The sequence below is a fragment of the Globicephala melas genome, chromosome 3 (assembly GCF_963455315.2).
Source record: "Globicephala melas chromosome 3, mGloMel1.2, whole genome shotgun sequence".
NCBI classification, from domain to species: Eukaryota; Metazoa; Chordata; class Mammalia; order Artiodactyla; family Delphinidae; genus Globicephala; species Globicephala melas.
Genome location: NC_083316.1, coordinates 91,977,265 through 92,000,812, shown reverse-complemented (window position 1 = coordinate 92,000,812; position 23,548 = coordinate 91,977,265). Strand labels below are relative to the sequence as shown.

Below are 23,548 nucleotides of genomic sequence, written 5' to 3'. Positions count from 1 at the left end.
TATTAAATCTGCAGTTCCCAGCTGACTGTGGACTTGTGTTTCTCATCCACTGCTCTCATTTTTGGATCACATGCTATAAACCAGTCTTCTTTTTTTTTTCAGTAGTTTTTCTTCCCTTGGGAAATTTATGTTGGTTCCAGGCATCTGTCGACATACTCCCTGAAGACCAGCAAGCAAAAAATTCATTTGCTTTTCCCACCTTCCCCCACCATCAATAAATTATTATTTGCTCTTAAAGGTGATTCTATCTCTTCCACTTACTCCTTATGCTCTCCCAGCTAAAATGGGCTGCGTTTGGTGCCATCTCCCTCCCCAAACTCTCCTGCTTTCGTGATCCTTCAACCTGCTCTGCTTTTAGTCATCTGACAGCATTCCTCATTTGCTGCAGCTCCGCACTTCCACAGTCATCTCTGTCAACTTGGATTATACTCTGGAATCCCTAAATAATCCACATCAAATGTCTAAATCTTAATACAACTTATTAAAGTGGAAATCAGAACCCTGTGCCATCTGTACCATGGTAAACATCATTTCCATTGGCTCTGCACGAACTGCTCTCTCCCTACCCGCAATTTTTACCTGGTTTGCAGCCAGCCCCAACACTTCAATCAGGGACAGGGACCGGGCAGGAGGGAATGCTTACAAGGAAACAGTTACCTATCTTCAGGCCATGTGGAAGAAACGTCCCTTGGTTTAAGTTTGCCATCATCAAAACCACATTTTTTCCCTGGGGCAGAGGGACAGGAATGCTTTGCTTTGTGTTACCACTCTAACAACAACAAAACCCTGCCAAAGCCGTGATCTAGATCTCCCCGGCTCAAGTGTATTGTCCCTGTTAGCTGCAGTGCCACAGAGGATGGTTTCTTTCTTTTTTTCAGAAAAATAATATAAAAGACCTGTGGAACACATTTAAAATACTTCAAACCATCTTAATCCATTATTCAGATACAGATTCTAAAAGACGTCTAAAAAGCAGGAGGAAACTCTAACAACGTTTGTGGAAGAACAAATTCATGTTAGAAATACTGACTTCTTTATTGTGAAAGGGAGCTGGGCCCCACTTTGCAGATCCAACAGGACTTCAGATAACACTGAGCAGCGCTGAACATTCTCATCAATCGAATAGTACCTGCCCATGCAGGGCCCTTTGTGCTTTTCAAAGTGCATCCACTATCTCAGATCTTTATAAACCCCGTGAAGTAGGCGGGGCAGGTATTGTCCCACTTTGCATGTGTGAAAATTAAAACTCAGAGAGTAAAGGAACCAGCTCCTAGGCACAAAGATCTTCAAAGCATCTTCAAAATTCGTAACGCACCCGTCCCTCGTTCTTTGTTCTGAGCTTTATTTCACCCACACGCGCACACACGTGTGCACACACATCACCTCAGGTACGTAACTCATGTGATTATGATGCAAACATCCCAGAATGAAATTTGGGAAAGGCCCAAATGGTCCCCTGTTGCCAATTTATTCTAGTCCAGCATTTACCCCCAGCTTCTATCATTTCTCTTACCCTTTTAATCCTCACCAGGCTCCAGAGTTACTTCCACTTTTATGCTTATGCAAAAAACACCAGACTAGTTCTCTGCCTCACTGCCCACCTCCTCCAAATCTCCCACTTCAAATCCTAAAAGCCTAGCAACACATCAAAGCTAATGACTGAGTAATCCACAGATCCTCCCCGGTGAATGCCCAAAGGAGTGCTGATTTTCATCAACAGCACAAAGGATACTTTGCAGACCGGTTTCTTTGAACGTGAAGGATATTTTATTAAGCTCAAGGTATTTTCAGGGAAAGCTGGTTTATGAAAGGCTTCACTCTGATAGGTCTACCTCTTAGGTCCTCCTTCAACAGACACTGTGGGCAAGTCCTGAGCATGGCCCAGGGGCTCAAACCCATAAAGACCAGCTGACTGACCCTTCTGATCTTAGGTACAAGATTCAAAATTCTAACAAGTAAAACATAATGCAATCTAATATTCACGTTAACTTCATGCTGCTTTGTACTTGGTAGGTTTCTAATTTGATGAATTTAATTCAACCGATTTTTTCCCAAATCGGTATAACAAAGAGTAATCTGAAAAGAAATTTGCAGCCTTTTAGTTTTCAATCCTACCAGTGAATTGAATCCTACCAATTTCACTTCCCAATATCAATCTACCTCTCACTATTTAGATCATAATCACCACTTCGTAACTTTTTGGAGGTCAGACACCCCCTTAAGAATCTGATTAAATCTACAGACTAGCGCCAGAAAATTGTATACTTAGAAACACAAAGAATGTTACATACAATTTCTTGGCATTATGAGACCCCTAAAACCTACCCATCAATCAGAGGGTAAGAATACCTGGTCTGAAAATACAAATGTGTAAAGTTAGGGTAGATGGGGAAATGGAAGACAAGGTTAAAAGAAAAGTGGAAAAGGTTGGAAAAAGGGTGTAGGAGAGGTGGGGACAGCCAAAGGAAGAGGCAGTGCCTCCAAAATTAGATAGTAAACTGTCCGGCTCCCTCCGCCAAAGTGCTATCACCTCTCAGATTTCATTTGGTCTTTGCAGTAACTCATTCAAGAAAGCAGATCAGGTAGTATGCACTCCATTTTAGGGATGAGAAAGCTAAGTTTAAATTTGTTAAATGAGCTGCCCAAGGTCAAACAGCAGAACATGGCAGAACCAAAACCCTGACCCACACCCTTGGGGGGTTTTTGACACATCACTGGCTCCTAAACAGAGACAGAAGTCAGAGAAGACAGGAAAGAAAGAAGCTAAGAAAAGAAAAAAAAGGGACCTGGGTGAGGAAAAATAATGTGATATAGTAAAAAGGGAGGCAAGAGAAGAGAAATGAAGATGAGGGTGTACGTAGAGACACTGAGGGGAAAATAAGGACTTTCTGTCATCTGAGATGTTATCACAAGAAACTGTGCTCCAACTTCCAGGTATTATACAAAGGGAGGAAAAATCTATTTTCTCAAATCTTAAAATCTAGAGAACTGTAGGTACCCATGCACGTTATGAAAACAGTAAGGAAGCAACAACTGAAGTGAAAGGGGATTAAGAAAGACATAAACAATTCCCCAAAGGAGGCTCGAAGCCTCTGGTATTGTCGGAAACTTCTGTGGAATGAAACCCTGCAGTTACTGCACAGCCCTCACCATCTGGCCTCATTAGCTCTAGACCCAAAACTGACAGAGGGGGTGCTTATCTACAGTTATATTTTTCTAAAACTGAATCTAAACAACAATCCTTGTTTCTGATACTAGCCTTCCAGAGTCTAGGTGGATTATGATTTTTTTTTCATGGTTGTTAAAAGCCACAACTACTGCTTTGGATAAAGTTGATCTGTGAACATTGTCTTGTTAACTTGTGTTTCTCCGAACACAAAATCTGAGATATTGAAATTGTCATCCATGGGAACAGCAAGGCAGCTTAAAATCCAATGGGTAGACACAGTGAAAAAACAGTATTTACACAGAATTATCTCCAACCTAACAGGAGAGACCTTCCTTATGTTAAACAAACAAACAAAAACAAAAACAAAAAAAACGGCAAGAAAGAGTAGCATAGGAAAGAGCATCCCAAAGACCACACACAGTCTCCAGAAAGTCTCTCTGGAACTCTGTCCAGAGTTCCACTGGACACTTCATGGGCTTCAAAACAGTGCCTGAAAAGCAAATGCGCACAGTCTTTGTTCCTCTGCCTCAGGCTACAGTTCCCCTGGGGAGACAGGAAAGTGGGGTGTGTCGGGTGCAGGCTCTGGTTTCCAAAGTGAGGAAGCATCCAGGTCTGCATTTAGAGACCTTGCTGGCAGGAAGTAGAACATCAACATGTTCAAGATTCACTTTGCCCCATTCTAGGGTTACCAGAGTCCTTTAATAAAAGTACAAAAGACGCCGGTGAGAGCTTGGCTGGGTCACGTTCCCGACCAAAATAAGGAAGGACAACTGAGGTTGAAGAGATTCATTCTCTCCCCCAAAGTAGAAAGTCAGACATCATTTGACAACCCTTCATTACAGACACAAGACATACTGTGTCTGTAATGGGACCATCAGCAGGGCCGCAGTATAAATACTCAGACCCTTGTACCCCGAGGTGGAATGACTGGGTTCTGGCAAAATTTTAAAGGCTAATAATGGGACGGAGGGGTTAGCGGCAGCATTGCGTAATGGGTACGTGGCACCCAGGGGCAGTGTAATGTGTTGCACCATCTTTCTCTGCACACTGTACCCACACCAGGATTTTCAGGAGTGGATATGGGAACTGCAAGACATGTTTCTTCCTCTGCCCACTTTTTGCTATGCCTCTGAGAGCTAGAGTCCAGACCTCATCTTCTACAGACACAGGCAACTTGTATAACCCTAGGGCAATATCTCTGCAGGTAAAAGAAATGATTTTGAAAACCTTTGTGTCAGTGTGTTTTGAAAGCAATTTCTCATTAATAGCCTTACAAAGTACATTTGCATTTAAACATTCAGAACCACCATCATTCTAAAATACAGTACAAAGAAAGCCAGTCTAAAAAATTGTTCATGAAATTGGGGTGGGAGGAGAAACTGGGGTAGAGGGAGAAAACACCTAGAAGGAATATTGAAACCAGTGCCCCTAGATCAGTAATGAGCTATTTAGGAACTTGTTGGCAACCTTTAAATAGTGTTTCATTTTAATAGCAAATGTCACCGTGAGCATTTTGGCCTGAAAAGACACTGTTTTTAAACAGGTTACCTTCTGAGAAGTTGAGAATAGAGCACCTATGAGCTCAACTTAGAATACACCAAGCAAAACAGAAATATATTTATTAAGATACTGGCTTGATCAGTAAGTACAAATGGGGGAGGGAGGCTGTTCTGTTTGTTAGTTTTGCTTTATTTTGTGTTGTTTATGCAGAAATACTGAATTTTAGAGCAGGAAGAGGGTACCTGAGGGAGATCTACCCTCCACACTTGGCTTTTTATAGATAAAGAAACTGAAATCATTTCCTTGAGAAAGGTGTCCTTACACACTGAGATCTCACCTCTATCTAGTGTGATGCCAGCCCCTAAGAAGGCTCCACATGGAAAGCTTCCTAAGAAAATGGCCCACTCTTATAATGCTATCTGGGCTGTTATTATACAGGCTTTGTAGTTAGAGAGGGAGGCCAATTCAATGCATGACCAGCACAAGAGCTCTGAGCACTAAAGAAGGACCTTGGAGATTATCTTATCCAACTTCTTCATTTTACAGAGGAGAAAAAGACGGCCCAGAAAAATAAAGCAACCAAGCAAGACTCCACGTCAGGTGAGAACCGGTTTCCCAACAGTGGCTCTACGGACATCCTTGGGACCAGGTATTTCTTTGCTGTAGAGGGCTGTCCTGTGCAGTGGAGGATGTTTAGCAGTCTCTCTAGCCAGCAGCAATCCCCCCCTACAATTGTGACATCCAAAAGTATCCCAAAACATTGCCAAATGTCCTCAGGGAACACAGGGAAAGAAAACTGTCCCCATTTGAGAACCACTGGGTTGGAAACTGGCATAACCAGTAACCAAATCCCTCACCTCGCCAACCTGGTGCTCTTTCATTATATGATCACTTGTTTTCAAATAAGTATTCCAGAACTAGGAAGAACTGATTAGTGCATTAAGCCATCACTGACATTGATTACATGTCAAATCATGTTATTAACAAGCTCTTAAGAATAAGTCTTAAAGATATGAACTAATTGCATTTACCCATCTAACTGTGTGCGCCTGGCACGAATATAAACACGTATTTGCATGTACACATACATAAGGCTGAAACTATGCAACTATGAGTGTCTCGTTTTTTGGCTGGGCAAAGGATAGTGATGTCATGTTAAAAGACACTTCAGGGAGAAATCGCTCTACAAATGGTAAAATTTCTTACCAGCCTTAAACAAATTCACCACGTGTTGTACCTAAATATAGGTCATCATCTTTTTTATTAACAAGAAGGAACCTCACTGTCAAATTGTTTAATCATCTTATTATAAAGATAAGAAACTCAGTCCAAAGAGCTGAGGTTTCCTAAAACCGTGCTTTAAAATCATGCCAGATTCCTTCTTAAACACAGATGAGAAAAATCAGGCATAGAAATTCATAGGACACACAGCTTCTATGACCAGCGGTAGCCTCTGATTTCAGAGTTCCCGTTAACCACGACCTTCCAATATTACCTGTTTCTCTTTTTCCGGTGTTCTCTATTAGAATTTTCTGATTCACTACCACTGCTTGTGTTACAGCGTGAGCGCGACCTGAAAACAAAATAAGAGCAAAAGGAAAAAAAAACACAACCCACATTTATGACAAATGAAAAATTTCAGAAAGGTTCATGTTGGTTCTTTAGAATTAATTTTGCAGTAAAATTACTAATCCAAACATAAGTAGGTGTCGTACCCTCTCCCAGTCAGAGTTTCTCTGTTCATCCAGGCATCTGAATGTCTACAGAAATGAGAGCAGATTAAAGCAAATGTCACCATGCTCCCTGAAGGGACCACAGAAACAAATACTTCCAACAGAACTCTGACGTGGAAAAGCTAAAAGTCCCTGGGGTGGACTAAATATGGACATAAAGTCCTGTCAAACCCCTACCTTCATGGAGAAAGGGAGAGTTTATTTCCCCTCCCCTTGAATTTGTGCTGGTCCTGTGACTGATTTTTACCAACAGAAGAAGGTGTAAGGGATACTCTGCCAGTTCTAGGACAGTCTCTTAACAGGGCTGGTAGCTTCTGCTTCCTTCTAGCCACCTAAGTTAGCCAGGTGCAGAGACCACAGACAGAGAGAGGTCCCAGATTGCCAGCCATTCTGCCAGGGTCTAGCTAGAATAGCTAACAAACAGAATCACACAAGATATATATGGCTGTTGTTATGTTCAACCACCAAGTTTTGGGTGGTTTTAATGTAGCAAGAGATAACCGAGGGAATTCCCTGGCGGTCCGGTGGTCGAGACTCCACGCTTCCACTGCAGGGGGCACGGGTGTGATCCCTGGTCAGGGAACTAAGATCCTGCATGCCACCGCACGGTGCGGCCAAAAAAAAAAAAAAGAAAGAAAGAAAGAAACAAAAAGAGATAACTGAGACAGCTCCTCTAAGGCAAAAGGAGCAGAAAAAAGAAAAAAAGAGAAACTTCTAAGGATGTTAAGAAAGGAAGACTGAGAACCAGTTGAAGCCAAAATTGATATTTCAAAGTTAAAAAAATTACAATACTCTTAAAAAAAATTACAATACTCTTAAAGCAGCCACTAATAAAACAAAACATTTTCCCCACTCCTGCCTCAGGTCTGCGCTGTGCTAATCTGCTTAGCCCCCTCCCTCTCCCTTGACCCGCCTTCCAATTTGTTTTCTTTACCTCCTCCTCTGCTTTAGATCTGAGTCCTCACCACTGTTATGGGCTTTCCTATGGAAAACAAACAAACGAAGACATTAAGGAGAAGAGAAAATTATCAGTTGGCTAAGGAAAGCATACCAAAATGAGTTTCACTTCAGTTAACGTACGTCCCTTACAGAGTCATCCGTTCACCAAACACGGCAGTCACACACATATACTCAGCCCTACAACTGGCCCCAGAAACATAATACCAACTGGCCTCAAGAAGCCAGCAATCTAGCAGGGGCTACAAACAGACCATAAATAACTATGCACAACGTGTCTGGTAAGTTCCATTCATCCAATGAAGGGGCTCATCTGTAGTTCCTAGGTCTGCAAGTGAAACCAAGTGCTAACCTAATTAGGCCCACCAAACCTTACCTGCCTCGCATGCTTTTTTTTTGTGGGGGGGAAGTGGGCTGTGTTGGATCTTCATTGCTGCGCACGGACTTTCTCTAGTTGCAGCAAGCGGGGGCTACTCTTCATTGCAGTGCAGTGGGCTCTAGGCGCATGGGTTTCAGTAGTTGTGGCACACAGGCTCAGGAGTTGTGGCTCGCGGGCTCTAGAGCGCAGGCTCAGTAGTTGTTGAGCATGGGCTTAGCTGCTCCGCGGCATGTGGGATCTTCCCGGACCAGGGATCGAACCTGTGTCCCCTGCATTGGCAGGCGGATTCTTAGCCACTGCGCCACCAGGGAAGTCCTGCCTCGTGTGCTTTCAATTGATTTTAAACTAGATGTCCACAGCTTCCTTATACATAACACCTCTGACATATGGGTCACAATAGTAATGGTTGCTTAAGTTGTTTTTCAGGAACTTGGAATTAGTTCTTGCCCAGTTCAGACCGGCTGAAACCACTCACCATTCAACTGGGCTTGCGTGAGTGTCTAATGGATGACCTTTTGATGTCAGAGGGACAAAACCTCCACCCTCAGAACATGTGAACTCCAATATTTTTTGAACATGTGTCCTATGAAGAGCCATGAAGCTCGACTACATTTGCACAGACCACCAATTACCTCCCTCTTCTTACCTCCAGTCACGTCTCCCCACGCCTCAGACCACCCTGCCTCTTTATCCCATGAATAGCCCTAAGCCCTGTCTTCAGGGAGGCAGATTTGAGATTTGTTCTCCCTTCACCTTGCTTGGCTGTCTCGTGAATAAACTGTTTCTCTGAAGCAAACCTTGGCATCTCAGCATTGGGCTTGCTGCAAAGTTGGGCAAACAAACCCAATTCAGTAACACAATCAACCAAGCCAAGTTCTGCCATAATCTGACATCAGCTCTCACCCAAATGCCCTTTCCAACACCCTGGCCTCCACGTCCCTTGTCATCGTCTCTAATGACCTCTTCACTACAACTCAGCAACCCCATCATGGTCACACTTTGGACTTTATCATCTGTCACCACCCACAAACACTCTGCTCTCTGACTGAAATCTCCTCTCCTTCCTGAATACCACTTCCTATTCACCTTCAAACAGCTTCGATGGCGCACTCTGGTTAAATATGCGGGCTCTGTAGTCCTGAATGTGAAGCCCATCCCATCCACTGTTAAGTTGTGTGATTTAAACAAATTACTTCTCTACTGAGCCTCAGTTTTAATAATACTTCCCACACAGGGTTGTTATGAGGATAAAATGAATTAATATATTTAAAATGCACAGAGTAGGACCCGGCCCACTGTCAGCACTCAATAAATGCTGGCTATTATTAGTATTACTATTATTGCTTATTCAATGACTTCTGTTCTATCGTTCTTTGACCTCAGTAGTACCATCTGTCTATAGACCTTGCAAATTTCCATCAGTTCCTCACCTTTTTTTGTTCCCTCCCTGACTCAGCGCAGATTTCCATCATCTCAATAACATGTATTCCAGTACTCGAAACTTCCTCCAACTCTGTTTTTTGTTCAGTCTTTTTGTCAAAACCCCAAGTATGGGTGAATCCAACTCTCCAGGTTCTCTGAGCCAGCCGGCAAAAGCTGGCCGAGCAGTGCCGGATCAAGTTACGTAAAAGGGCATATTAGCTACACTACAAATCCATTTGCATAACCTCAAGTAGATCTACAACATGACCCAGCAATCCTACCACCTTTCTCTGATCTAAGTACTCTTCAAACTCTTTTCACCTCGCAACCCTCTACTGCTTCAGCAGATGACTTTGTGTTCTCCTTCCAAAGTGAAAAGGAGCCAGCCATCAGATGGGAACTCTTTCCTCTTCCTGTTACCAAAAATAAAACTGACCAACATCTCCCTCTCTTATTTACGGAACTGTCCTTATAATTAAGGTCAGTCCCTTCACCTGTGCCGTGTGGGTCCCATCACCTCTTACCTACTCAGTGACTGTCATTAACTACCCTCCTATCGCTCACATATATTCAACTTGTCCTCCTAGCAAATTCTTTTACCAGCTTTTCAACATTCTCAAGTCTCTCCTATTTAGACATACACATACCTACTTTGACTCCACATCACCCGTGATTTCCTGCCCAGTCTCTCCTCTCTCCTTCAAAGCCACACTTCTTGAGAGAGGTGTCTATGCCCTTTGGTCTCCATTTCCTTACCCTTTGTTACACGTGCCTTTGCACTCCAGTCAGGGCAGACATGGCTCTTTAAGGCCACATTCACGACTTTCATTCTCCCATTTTCCTAACATAATTATATCAAATAACATAACACTGATATGTAAACACAATTATATAAGTATTGTTCACAGACGATCTAAACAGTGTTTCGGAACACAATTCCATTCTTGTATGGGTTTAAGTTTTTCTTAGCGATGATAACTGCCAAGTTTTCTACATACCTATCAGCTGCTTAGCTTTCCTTGTGCTTCTCACTGACTCTTCATCCCAACTCTGAGAAAACTGCAAAGCTCCTCCTGAGATGCACGAATACTCACATAATCTGCAAGTTACATGTATATCCCTCCTGGAGCCCTCTGCCCTCCTGCTCATATCTGAATAGCCTGCTGTCTAGTACTGCTGCACAAATGTCACTTTGATTAACTCTCTTCACCATGAACCAGGGAATTCCTTTTGCTTCTGTTGGATGGTTCCCATATTTCCAGGTCTCATGGCCTCTTGTCTTGGTTTTGGTGGAACTTATTGACAGAGAAAACTGCGTGGCAGGTACATTATTTTTTTTTGTTTTGAGAGCTGAAATTTCTGACAATGTCTTTATTCTACACATACAATTATGGTTTATCTGGGCACAGAATCCTAAATTGAAAATAATCTTCCTTCAGCATTTTGAAGGCAATGCCTCGTTATCTTCTTTCCCTGCATTTGCTGTTAAGCAGCCCAATGCCATGATTCTGATTTGTCACCATTCGTGCATGGACTTTCTTTTCTCTCCCATTTTCCTCCCCGACACCAAGTTTTAAAAATTCTTTCTTAATCTATAATGTTTTGAAATTTAATGGTCTTGGTATGGATCTAATTTTTCAATCTAGTATGACAAATACTCAGTGGGTTCTCTCTATAGAGTTAAATCATTCCGTTCTAGGATATTTTCTTGTACTATTTCTTTTTTTTTTTTTTTGTATTTACTATTTCTTTAATAGTTTCCTCTCCTGCAATTTTTGTCTTTTTTCCCTTAGAAATTTTATTAGTCAAATGATTGATATCCGGGTTCGATCATTTTTAATCCTTATTTCCATGGATTTGTTTTGTTTTGGTTCTACTTTGGGAAAGATTTCCTTAACTTTATCTTCCAAACCTTCTATTAATTATGTAAAATTCTACCCCACGAATTTAAAATCTGAAAACTCTTATGCACTCTTTCCTTTCAATACCACAGTTTTCACTTTTCTAAAGATAATAAACTTTTTTAGAAATTTTTCTTTGTTCCTTATATTGTCTCTATTTCCTGTGAGCTCCCACACGTGTACTCCTAATTGTTGGTTCAGTCTCTGTCTTTCCAAAGAGATGCTATCCTCAAGTGCCAGGTGATTATGGCTCTCTTCGTATTTAAGCATTAGGCACTAAAAAGACTGGAACCCTCTGGATGGTGCAGTGCATGTTAACTGATGGCCTCACTGCAATGTGGAGCTAAGTAAAATGGGTAGTCTCAACCATTTCATTGGAGGATCCTTTGAAAGCTGCTATCTGTAGGCCTTTCCCCTAGTATCTGTCCATATCCTACAGTGAGATTTTCTAATTTCATGCCTAGAAGATATAAGCCTGGCTTCTAGCAGTCTGGGAATGAAGAGAGACGGAAGCTATTTAGTAACCAGATTTTTCACTCTCTTCATTTTTCACAGGGACACAATTTCTCTAACTCTTTTACAAATTAATCCTCTTCAACTATAGCAAATAAATGCTAAAGTTTCTCACAGCTCTATCACTGGCTTTGTCTTTGCATTCTATCCATACTGTCTATCTAGACAGCCTCAGTTCTATTTCATATTTCAACTAACACCTACGAGAAATCTATATTTCAGTCCAGATGGCTAATCTAGCTCCTGACTTATATCCAACAATCCATGTAAATCATGCATGTGGACGTCTCAAAGGTACCACAAATTCAACTTATCAACAACCAAACTCAGGGCTATCCTTTTTGAGCCTGTAATGTCCAGGTGGCTCTTATTTCAGTGCATCACACCTCAATCCATGAAATTGCACAAGCCCGGACTCATTCTTGACATCTGTCACTCCTTCACCCCTCATTTTGGTCCTTCTAGTCCCACTGCTTTTACCTCCTACAGGGTCTCAAAACAATTCACTTCCTTATATCTCCACATCACCACCTTAGCGCAAGCTCCCATTCTCTCTCGCCAGGACTCATATGCTGCCTCATCTATTTCCCCTACTACCTTCTCCTACCTTCTCTCCACAGGACAGTAGGGATCACCTTTACCCAATACAAATGCAACTGTGGTATCACCCCCTTAGAAAAACCACTGGCCTAGTGACCAAAATCCTTAACAAAGTCCAGGTGTCTTTTTTTTTTTTTTTTGCGGTTCGCAGGCCTCTCACTGTTGTGGCCTCTCCCATTGCGGAGCACAGGCTCCGGATGTGCACGCTCAGAGGCCATGGCTCACAGGCCCAGCTGCTCCGCGGCATGTGGGATCTTCCCGGACCGGGGCACGAACCCGTGTCCCCTGCATCGGCAGGCGGACTCTCAACCACTGTGCCACCAGAGAAGCCCTCCAGGTGTCCTTTGAGATCTGGCCTCATCTTTCTCTCTGGGCTCATTTCCAACACATTTCTGTTCACTCAGTGCTTGAGCAACACTGGCTTTTCAGCCTTGCTCCCCACTCTGTTCCATCCCAAGGCCCCTGAATATGTTGCCCCCGTTCCTGGAATGATCTTTCCTCTTCTTGCCTGCTCTGGCCTCAGCACCCAGCTCAAGAATCCAACCTCAGGGAACACTTCCCCGACCTCCTTGACTCAAGGACTCAGCAAAACTTCCCCTATTGGTGCTGGTTACACAAGTGTTTGGTTTGTTAAAATTTATCAAGCTGTTATACCTGTGATATGTGTACTTTTCTGGAGACATGTTAGGTTACAATAACAAGTTCTTATAAATCCCTCTAAGCACCCTATTAACTCCCCACTCAAGGACATAGAAAAGTTATAACTGCATAGGCATTTGTGTGATTCGTGTATTTCTTCCCCAAATTGTAAGCTCCCAAAGGGCAGGGACTTTCTCTAGTGCTGTTTAACACAGTGCCTGGCATAAAGTAGGCACTAATTAACATTTCTGAGTGTGAAAATGGACAGGGCTGAAAATAACTTGTACTGGCTAGGAAGTATGCTAGCCTTCTTCTTCTAGAACAGGACTGCTTAAACAAGCAGGCTTCAGGGTCTCCATGAACCTTGAAATATTCTATGAAAATTTGTACGTGTATTTAATTAAGTACTTTTTCCTCCTCCGGAATGAATCCAACATTTCATCAGATTCTCAGAGAGTTTTATCACCCAAAAAGGTTAAGGATCAGTGTTCTAGACTCAGCCAGAATTTGATAGATTTATCCATTTAATGACAAACAACTGGCAAAATAGAAAATTTGGATATGTTTTTCAAAATATGTTATCCTGGCCATGCACTGCAAAATAGAATTTTCTATTCTTAAATTTAAGTCCTTGGGATTTCTCCATGCTGATGACAAATCTCGGTTTTAAATGTCAGAGTTTATCCAGCTATGCAGGGATTTGTGCTCAAGGGCAAGGTAAATATGTGTGAAAATAAAACAAGACTGAGAAGGACAGGGCAATTATAGGGCATTTAGAGGGGAAAGAAACAAAGAATGAGCTCTAGCTCTTTATACCAACATGCCGCAACGTCTAGTCTCCTCAAAACACACATGCCCAATAAGAGACCTTTCAAGTACCACACAGAACCAGACAGAGGCCCTGATGCTCAGACAAAAAGACTCTCTATAAAATCAAAAGCCTTTCCTCTGGATGGTGCCAATGAAAGGATCCTCTGTCCACGCACCACAATTACTTCTCTGTATTTCACAGGAAGCCAGCAGAAAACGTATCTCAGTAAAAAAGTCATTAAGTCTGGATTTGGGAATATGTGTGCTCCCGACTATTTCAAGCAATTTGTTCGGGGGAAAAAAACGTAAATTTTTATAAATAATGTAAAAACTTGATAAATTCATTTTCAAGCATATTAAAATAAAAATGACCATCTGCTCAATGTGTGTAATTATTTTATTTAGGGAATGCTGAAAAGGTACACTAATAATTTAGGATGAAAAACTATAAAAACCTATCTATTTAACAATCGAACAGTGCCAAATTCTTAATATATTTAGCAGTTCCCACTACCCACATCCCCTGAACACATATATACACACAAATACACTTTAAAGTGTTTCCCAGTGATGTTGCCTTGGTTTTAAGTGTTGTCCAAGATGAACCAATTGTTGGGAGGGAAGGAGGGCAGAAAATCTATTCCCCTGCCTTAAGTGATGACTCATTATCCCTGCCTTTTTCAGATGTACAGACCTGGATCCACTTCTAGACTGGAACAGTTACCCACAAGGAACAGCTACCATTTTCTCCCCAAGCCTGTTTTCTCATCTGTAAACGTGACATAATAATGCTGGGCCAGGGATTTTCCATCGGTTCTCAGTCCCATCTGGACCCACCGCTAATGTCCCCCGTATTGCCAAGACTGGAGGCCTTAATATCACATCTTCCTGGATTCCTTTGCCACTTAGGCACTCAGGAGAGATTTGAAGGCAGGAGGAAAGGGCAAGTGATTTTGCTTCTAGCAGCACCTGTGGCACCCACTGTTGCACTCCTTACAACTGGCGGTTCCACAGTGTTAGCTATGGCGGTGGTACCTCTAGCAGTGGCAGCAAGAGTCACTCCTACAGTGGCGGAGCCCCCGGCAGTGCCAGCAGCAAGTACAGGCACCCGAGGGCCAGGTGAAAGGCGGAAGCAGCCTTGACTCTCTGGGTGACACCCCGTCTCTCCTCTTACTCCTGGCCGCACAGTGTCCAGGTCACAGACATGCACCACTCTCTGCCTTTTGCTCCTTCAGTCCTGCCCACGTTTGTGTACCAATCCCTGCATTAATCCCTCTCTGCTGGAAAGGCCTAGTGACTGAATGATATACACACCAATTTCTATAGGGGTATCATAAGGATTAAATGAGATAACACATAGCACGTAATCTGCTCAGTACTTGGAACATGGTAAATGGAAGCTATTTTTCCATTATTCTATCTAATCGTGTTGCTCACGATCCAGCTCCCCCTTCTCAGTCCTACTAGGTGAAGGTGATGACCTTTCCCTTCTTAATCACCAAAGGATTTCAGTGAAGTTGGACCTGGTTTGAGAAAGCTGGGGATGAAGACCCTGGGAAACTGGCAGACGTAGAAGACATCAAACAGGGATGGACCAGCAAGTGAGTACGAACAACGGCAGAGAAAAGAGAAGGGCTTCTGCTTTCTAAATCTACAGTGTATACAAAAAGAACCTTGACAGTTATCTGAATACACGACCTGAACTTCTCATAATTATAAGTCACTTATAAAATACCATTTATGTAGGTACACGAAGTAAAACACAGTCCCCGTCAGGGAGGAGTGAAATGAGTTTCTCTGGTAAGTGATTTCTAGGTCTTCCTCTCTTGGACCTGTCATATTGCCCAGGCTGCTTTGCAGAGACAGTCCAAAACTGCTAGATATGATTTTTTTTTTAGTTAAGTACACACACACAAATATAATCAGACAAACAATGTGACCTGCTGGGTAAAAGGTAACAGGATTCATTTTCTCTGTTCTTTGAAAGGGGTTTTACTCAAGTTTAAGCAACAATATCAGTCCTGAGAGCTAAGCACTCAGTCTCCACTAAGAGATTTCTCTCTAAACATAATCCTATCTTCTCAGATCAAAACATTTAAATCTTCTATATATTAACATGTATCATTATACAATATATATTATATACACTACATATTATATATACTATATAATATCTATTCTCAAAATACATTATATACATTTTTCAAAATGTAGTCTTAACTACAATACAGAAAGCGAGTTCCCATCAATATTTTATGAAATTATTCTCTGAAACTCTGGCTGTTTAAGAGAAATGCTTCAGGACCCCTAGCTTATTTTATCTCAATTAAAAACAAAACATAAACATACGTCCTTATTGTGAAGCAATTATACTCTAATAAAGATGTTTAAAAAAAAGCGGAAAGCATAAGCTCTCTGTTACCATGGGGAGGCAAACAATCATTATACTATGAGAGTAACCTGTGATTAAAATGCAGCTGGGATCCAGAGCTTCTGTTGGGAATTTAAAACCAAGGGTCGTTCAGCTTACCTCCTCCTGGTGGGCTGTACAGAGTCATGGTCGCTCCCACACGAGGGGTTTCGGCGGCGCGCATAGGGGAACTTGGGAGATTTCGTGCGGTCGTTCGGGGAGTTGTAGAGTCCGCTGGAGTGGAAGAGGAAAGGTCAATGATGTCCGCAGAGGGCCTGGAGGAGCAACACCCTAACCTGGATCTAGGGAAGTGTTCATGACTGCCTGGAGAATACTGGATCATGGGCACATGGTTCTCTTTGCTGACAAGATTTCTTGAAAGGAAAGAGAAGTAAACAAATCATAAAAATCTTCATTTTGCAAGAACGGGTTTGTCTCACTGGCCTTCAACAGTAAGAAATCAACACACACAAATGATGGCAATAACAACAACAATCTGCACTTATGATGAAACCACCACATGCCAGGTGCTGCCTGAGCTGAGGGCTTTATATTCATTATCTCAGCTTTTCTCCAGATCAACCCTAATCACCAAAGTACAATTATTAGACCCATGTAACAGAAGAGAAAACAGAAATACAGAATGTTTAATTAAGCAGCCAAGTAGAGTAGCTAGGAAAGAGGCAGAGCTAGAATCTGAACCACTGTGTGGTCAGACCTGTAACCACCGTAACTATACGGCCAGTAAGTTATGATGCAGGTCTGCTCCTGGTATGGTAGTTGTGAACAAAAGAAACTAAATATTTCTATATTTCTAGGAATAAAGGTCTACCAGAAGCACTATTCATTAGCTATAGTTTTCAACTCAAGTTTTTACAAGAACTATGAAATTGGGAAAATTACCATTTATATGTCATTTCGCATATTCTAATGACCACCAAGCCATCCTAATGCTCTTTCAGGCAGTTTCTTAGTATATACAAATTTTCCTTTCTGTCTTTCCAGGAGAAAGTTTCACGTCAGGACACATCCTGTTGACCTCTACTTCAGAAGTTCTCGGTCACACAGATTTAGGAATCTGACTGACTTGTCCACAGTTAACCATCACCAGCCACAAAGCAGTTGGATTCCATTATTTAACAAGCTGCAATTGCTAACCCCTTTTATACTGTTCTCCTTTATAAAGACAATGATTCTCTTTACCTCTGGGGGCCATTTTCTTCCCACGGCGCATGAGATTTGCTTCTTTGGGTAACAGGGCTGTTTTCATTCTTTGCTTTCTTAAAGCTTTAATTAAAAAACAAAAAGAGTGTAGAAATTAGCTAGAAAATAAAAGGAAATTAACTCGCATGCTTATTTCTTCAGTAAAATTATTTAACAAATGTTTTAAAATGTGTTTTTATTTATACCTGTGACTCATTCCAGAAAGAATATAAAGTGGCTACCTTAATTTAAAAAAATACTTGTTTCCAGCAGTACTTTGGGGGTCTCTTTTCCCCTTCTTTCTTTCTAGTTTTACTTCTTTATGTCAACCAAATGCCGAGTCATCAATTGTTAAGAACCTTTCTAAAGAGTCCACCTGCAGGACAGGAAAAAAGGGTACCAGCAAGCGAAGAAAAGAGGCTGATGAGAAAGGAAAGTTGAGTGTCTGGGCTCATGAAGCTGGCTCCCTCTTTTCAGCAGTGGTCAGAGACCGCTGGCTTTGGCCTTGGGTCTGAATCTATGCAGGCTGGTCAGCTCTGGGCAGGTTCAGGCTACCGGAACTGACTTTCTCTGCCCCCAGCTTCTGCCATATCTTGGCTTCATCCTTCCAAATCAGAATGACTTTCAAATGCTATTTCCTGACCTAGTATTATCTTTCTGCCCTAAGAATGTAAATATAACTGAGTTGTTATTCAATCCCAACAAATTGTTTTAGAAACACATGGGAGACACAAGGAAAGGATTCATCAGAACTCTTCTGTCACCAGGGGAGTAGGGGAGGTGTGTCACCTCTCACTTCCCGGGGAGACTCCACTTCAGAAAAAGATAGATCTACTTAACTCTTAATCCACTTTTAACCCTGGCTTTTTGAGGAATCCTCTATTTAATAGTCCTGGAATATAGTCATAGCAGAGTTCTTTGTAACAGTCAAGAAAGAGGAGAGAAAATAACAAGGTCATTTCAAAAAATGAAAATAAACTTGTACCCTAGCATACTATATTCATATAGGAATTAATACAACATAAGCTTAAAAAATTAGATATTTGACAAAGGCACGTAACAGAGCATTAGTAGATAGTAGGTATGTTTTACTTATATATGAGCAATATATTACTCTTATAAAGGTTAAAAAATATTTGGAAGATCAAATTTCTAAAGTAAAACCTTACTTTTGAAATGAGGAAAAGAAATATGGTAGATTTAATACAACAGTAGAGAGTTTGAGTGTGTTTAATAAATCAGAAAGAAAAGAGAAAAGCGAGATTGAGAAATGCAGTAGGGAGATGAAAGGGAAATTGAGAGAGCAGCGAAAGAATAATGAAATCCTGGGGGGCAAATTAATTGCATTCACTGACTGAGCTATTTCTCATCTGGAACTTGAGTAGGCAAATTTGGCGGCCCTTCAGGTATCAGTCCTATGGGCAAGAATGCAGTTACAGAGGGGATTGAACTCCTGTACATTCTAAAAAGCCTTGGGATCTGAATTTCATGCAAGATTACTGTTCTTATGTTGGACTTACCATAAGCATATCCTGTACATACAGATTAAGATGACTCACTAGCCACAGCCGTGAGGCTGACTAAGGGAAGCACAGTAAACGAAAGTGTAGGCAAAAGCAAAGAACTTGTCATTCCAAAAAGAAAACCTGTACAGGGAGCGTCCTATAACTAAACAAAACAAAATGATGGCAAAACCCTGGGGACACCCTGCAACTCTGAGAAATTTCATAACTTAGAATTATTTTGCTGAGAAATCATAAACTATATCCCTCCAAGTAACAACCACCCAGTTGAATGAAAACACCAGTATTTACTAATGAAAGATGGAGTAGATGATCTAAGAAGTCTCTCAAGGTCATGTATTTCTGACTGCTTGGACTTCTCCATGATGCATGTGGAGCAGTCTCTATAGAGGAAGTGAGCTGATGAAAGCTACTTATTGTATGTGTAACATCCTGTTATATGAACATAATTCGAGATAGGAAAAAGTGATGCTGAAAGAGCGTCTTAACAGAGAACAAGGCTGATCTTTCAGGGAAACAATCCACATAATATATTAAGAGAAGGTCTTTCTGCTGGGGGAGGCTGCTGGGAAAATTGGTGCAGAGGACCATGACGACTCTTTATACATATGCAATCACTGCCTTCTGAAACCCTGTGCCTCTAAATGCTATAAATCCTCTTTCTAGGGCCACAGTTCAATGCATCGCTGTAATGAACGCAGTACATTGAACGTGAATATGATCTACTTTACTTCCCAGGTCCCTCTGAGTTAGTCCATTATATCATGCCATTTAAAAAATCCCATGGAATTTTCACTCTGCTCAGAGAAGGCAGACCACACACTATCTGTGACTTTATCACGCTACGACAGCAGGTATCCCTCATTGTCCCTTCAAATGAGAGGGACATACCCTGATGTTTTATATTTCACTGGCATTTTAAAGTGTTCTTTTGCCCACAGAGTTTTTTTCATCAAAAGTACTAGTTAATTATCAGAGTGAAAAGATTCTTAACCTTGCCAACAGAAAAAAAAGCATTTCTGTGACAGCATATAGTGGTGTGTCCTTTCAGTTAACCGACTGACCTTTTTATTGGTGAAGGTGCGATAATTTTAGTTGTTCCTTCATTTTCTCCATTTTCCATGTTTACAGTTACCCGATTTATGCTGTCTGATCCTAGTAGCAAAGAGGGGAAAGAAAGAGATAGTGGAGAAGAAAAGAAAGGAGATAGTGGTCAGAGAAACACAAAGAAGCAAAAACATATTTTTAAATGTAACTTTAGGGATGTCATGGCACATTGTATTGATAAATTTTAATTCCAAATGCATAATGAATTGCCCAATAAATCTGAGTTACTATTTTCTGAAATGTACTAAGCCCTCAACGTAACAATGTCCAAAGGGGTCTAGGTTATGGCACCCCTGTAAAATGGTACCTTTTGAGACTTGAAGAGTTAAAAAAGTCCCCACATCAACTGTTAAAATAAGAATCTAAGATATTTAGTACTATTATATTGGAATGTAAGCCATTCCAATCGGTGCTTGATAACTACGTTGTGAAAAAGTTACTGTTTCTTGGCAGGCCATGACAACCCTCATTCTCAATCAAACCGATCCAGAATATTTTGAACCTGAAAATATTCCAGCTCGTAAGGCAAGCGGCAAAACCAGAGGAATATAGACGTGAGTTGTATCGCTCACATTAAAAAAAAGTTTTCAAATGTGTTTTTTAATGTAAATATCCCTTAAGGTCTGAAACTGACTTTTGAAAAGCTTTTATTCCGCAGATTTGCATACACGCTAGATGAACCAGCAGAGGGAGCCCCCAGCAGACACAACGTTGGAAATCATGATCCAAATAAAGTGCAGCAGATGGGCCCATCCAGGAAGTCTGGATCCCATTCTTGGGAGGGAGGCAGATAAGCCTGCAGGGGTGAGATGTGCAGCACTGATGAGTAGTCTTCTTTTCTCTAGCGGTGTGGCCCTCACTCTGGGAGGCACAGGGGAAACCAGGGAGGGGATGTCCGAAGCCCTTGTTCAATTAACCATGTGGCAGGCAGGTGCGTCTTCCTCAGAAAGGCATCTTGTATGTCCACGGATCAGGTCCTTCAATCCAAAGAGTAATCACCCCTAACGGTTTTCGAGTCGTGAGGTGAGTCTGTAATACTAATAAGAGCTAATATTTACTGAGCACTTAACCATGTGTTGGTGCTGCCCCAAGTACTTCTGGGTCTTTTTAATCATATAATCCTCAAAATAATCCTCTAAGGTAGATACTAATATTATCCCCATTTTTAAAGATAAGAAAAACAGGACTTTGCCAAGGTCCCACAGCTCATAAGTTGCGGGGGGGGGGGGGGGGGAGCAGCTTTAAAACCCAGCAGTCTGGCTCCTGAGTCTTAGCTCTAAGCCACCACAATACACAGCCTTCCATGACCACCTGCATCTCATCCTCAAAAATCAGTCTAAATTAAGGGTCCACTGGGAGAAACAGACTCTTTAGAAGTGAAAAGAATGTCCAATGAGGGGACTTCCCTGGTGGTCCTGTGGGTAGGACTCCGTGCTCCCAATGCAGGGGGCCCGGGTTCGATCCCTGGTCGAGGAACTAGATCCTGCATGCATGCCACAACTAAGAGTTCACATGCTGCAACTAAGACCTGGCGCAGCCAAAATAAATAAATAAATAAATATTATATTAAAAAAAAAAAGAATGTCCAATGAGAAGAATATTTAATAGCCAACTAAGAGAAGAATTCTCTCTCAAGGGCAACCAACGCTGAAAGACAACAAGAGAAACAAGTGAGCACCCCAAAGTTGGCCATTCCCTCCAGAACACTTGGAGGCAGGTTTGGCTACTCATCAGGAATGATAAACATTAAGGCATACACCTTGAACACAGAAAGAAAACAGTGGTTTCAAATAAGAGCTCCCAAAACTATTATTACAAGGAATTTGACACGGATTCAACATCTGCATTTTGTTCCTATTCTGGAACCCTGAAATGAAAAGGTGAACCTGAAGATATGTGGCATTAAAGGTACGCTCATGTGGGAGCAACATTCAGAATCCAGGCATTAGAAAACAATAACATTGAGATCTACGGGAAATTTCACCAGGTATAATAAGTGGAACACAACCAACTCCAGTGAACAACCCCATGTGCTATCAGACATCAGAGTGGCCAGTCACTGTCTATTTTGCCATAACCCTTAATAAAAATCACCTAGGCAGATTCCCAAATTTTCTGGTGCAGATTTCAGATGGAGCTGCTTCTCAAAACTGGAATTCCATGTGGTATGGCCCTGGGACAGTGGCAGGAGGGATTAATTCATTTGTGCCCTAGACAGAATTACCCCAACATCATATTTTTAATTGTTTTGAATACATGTTTTTAATATGTGGTATTGTTTTCAGCAGGTATTACTAATTTATCCTGCAAGGGACCTTCATGTACCCAAGGCTATTTCCCAGGCTGAGCAGTCTTTTCTTTTTGCTTTTTGGCTTGTTTATTTTTTGTTGGAGTGTAGTTGATTTACAATATTGTGTTACTTTCTGCTGTACAGCAAAGTGAATCAGTTATACATATACACATATCTACTCTTTCATTACAGAGTACGGAGTAGAGTTCCCTGTGCTATACAGTAGGTCCTTATTAGTTATCTATTTTATATATAGTAATGTGTATATGTCAATCCCAATCTCCCAGTTTACCCGTCCCTCCCTCTCCCGCCTGGTAACCATAATATTGTTGAGCAGTCTTAGTCTAACAACCTTGGGGAAAGTGAGGCTGCCTGATCACTTTCACCTGGTTTCCTTCCGAAGCTTCCAAAAACTTAACAAACAGGTAGATCAAAAACTGAGCATTATCTTAAAATAGAAAAATTTCAAACTATGTATGCATGCGTTTTTTCTTAAAGAAACCAACATTGGGTTATTCACAATATCTAAATCATAATTCTTGACATCAAACACTAAATCTATGGTTTTCCCAAAGAATTTCAGGAAAAAAAATCACACACAAGCTCTCTCTCAGACACTCACAAACACCATAGCCAGGCTTCTTCAAAATAAACTGTTTGACTGACAAGACTATTTTACTAACATAAAATGGTATATATGTTAGTCATATAACTCTCATATACACATCATAACTAGATAGGGTAATACAATTTAATTTATGGCTCTTTTATATTCAAAACAGTGTACTACTAACCAAAAAATCTGTTTATATGTATTTTCCTCCTCTATAGCTATGTGAACTGGACAAGCCTATGGTGTAAAAGCCTTACTAGGAAAACAGACTATAAGGAGAAAAGCTACTTACAAGCCTTAACTCAGTGGGAGCACTTCTGAAGTATCCATTCATATAATATTCATATTTAACTATAAATTACTCTATTCTATTCATGAACGTAGGGTTCTTAAAAAGCCCTAATTAGGCAATACCTATTAGCTTTATATTACTAAATATGCACTTAAAAGTAATAACTACTTTTTAAATTTTATTTTATTTTATTTTCGGCTGTGTTGGGTCTTCGTTGCTGCGCACGGGCTTGTCTCTAGTTGCGGCGAGTGGAGGGCACCCTTCTTTGTGGTGCGCGGGCTTCTCATTGTGGTGGCTTCTCTATTGTTGCAGAGCACGGGCTCTAGGCACACAGGCTTCAGTAGTTGTGGTGCGTGGGCTCAGTAGCTGTGGCTCGTGGGCTCTAGAGCGCAGGCTCAGTAGTTGTGGCACATGGGCTTAGCTGCTCTGCAGCATGTGGGATCTTCCCAGACCAGGGATCGAACCCGTGTCGCCTGCATTGGCAAAT

At 41.4% G+C, this 23,548-nt stretch overlaps 1 protein-coding gene across 5 annotated transcripts in view; it reads right to left on the bottom strand.

Annotated features, from left to right (window-relative positions):
• Nucleotides 1-23,548, bottom strand: part of EPB41L4A (erythrocyte membrane protein band 4.1 like 4A) — a 255,882-nt gene that overhangs the window by 26,473 nt on the left and 205,861 nt on the right. For 4 of the 5 annotated variants that reach the window (XR_009563443.1, XM_060296122.1, XM_060296120.2 and 1 more), the window contains exons 14-18: nucleotides 19,824-19,914; nucleotides 17,237-17,320; nucleotides 16,154-16,267; nucleotides 7,337-7,384; nucleotides 6,165-6,242 (exon numbers count right to left, since the gene is read on the bottom strand). Coding sequence is in view for 4 of the 5 variants with exons in the window: in XM_060296122.1 (XP_060152105.1) it covers nucleotides 6,165-6,242; nucleotides 7,337-7,384; nucleotides 16,154-16,267; nucleotides 17,237-17,320; nucleotides 19,824-19,914 (415 nt within the window). In the remaining variant the exon portion in view is untranslated. The remainder of the gene's footprint in view (nucleotides 1-6,164; nucleotides 6,243-7,336; nucleotides 7,385-16,153; nucleotides 16,268-17,236; nucleotides 17,321-19,823; nucleotides 19,915-23,548) is intronic. The other variant, XM_060296121.2, reaches the window with a different exon arrangement.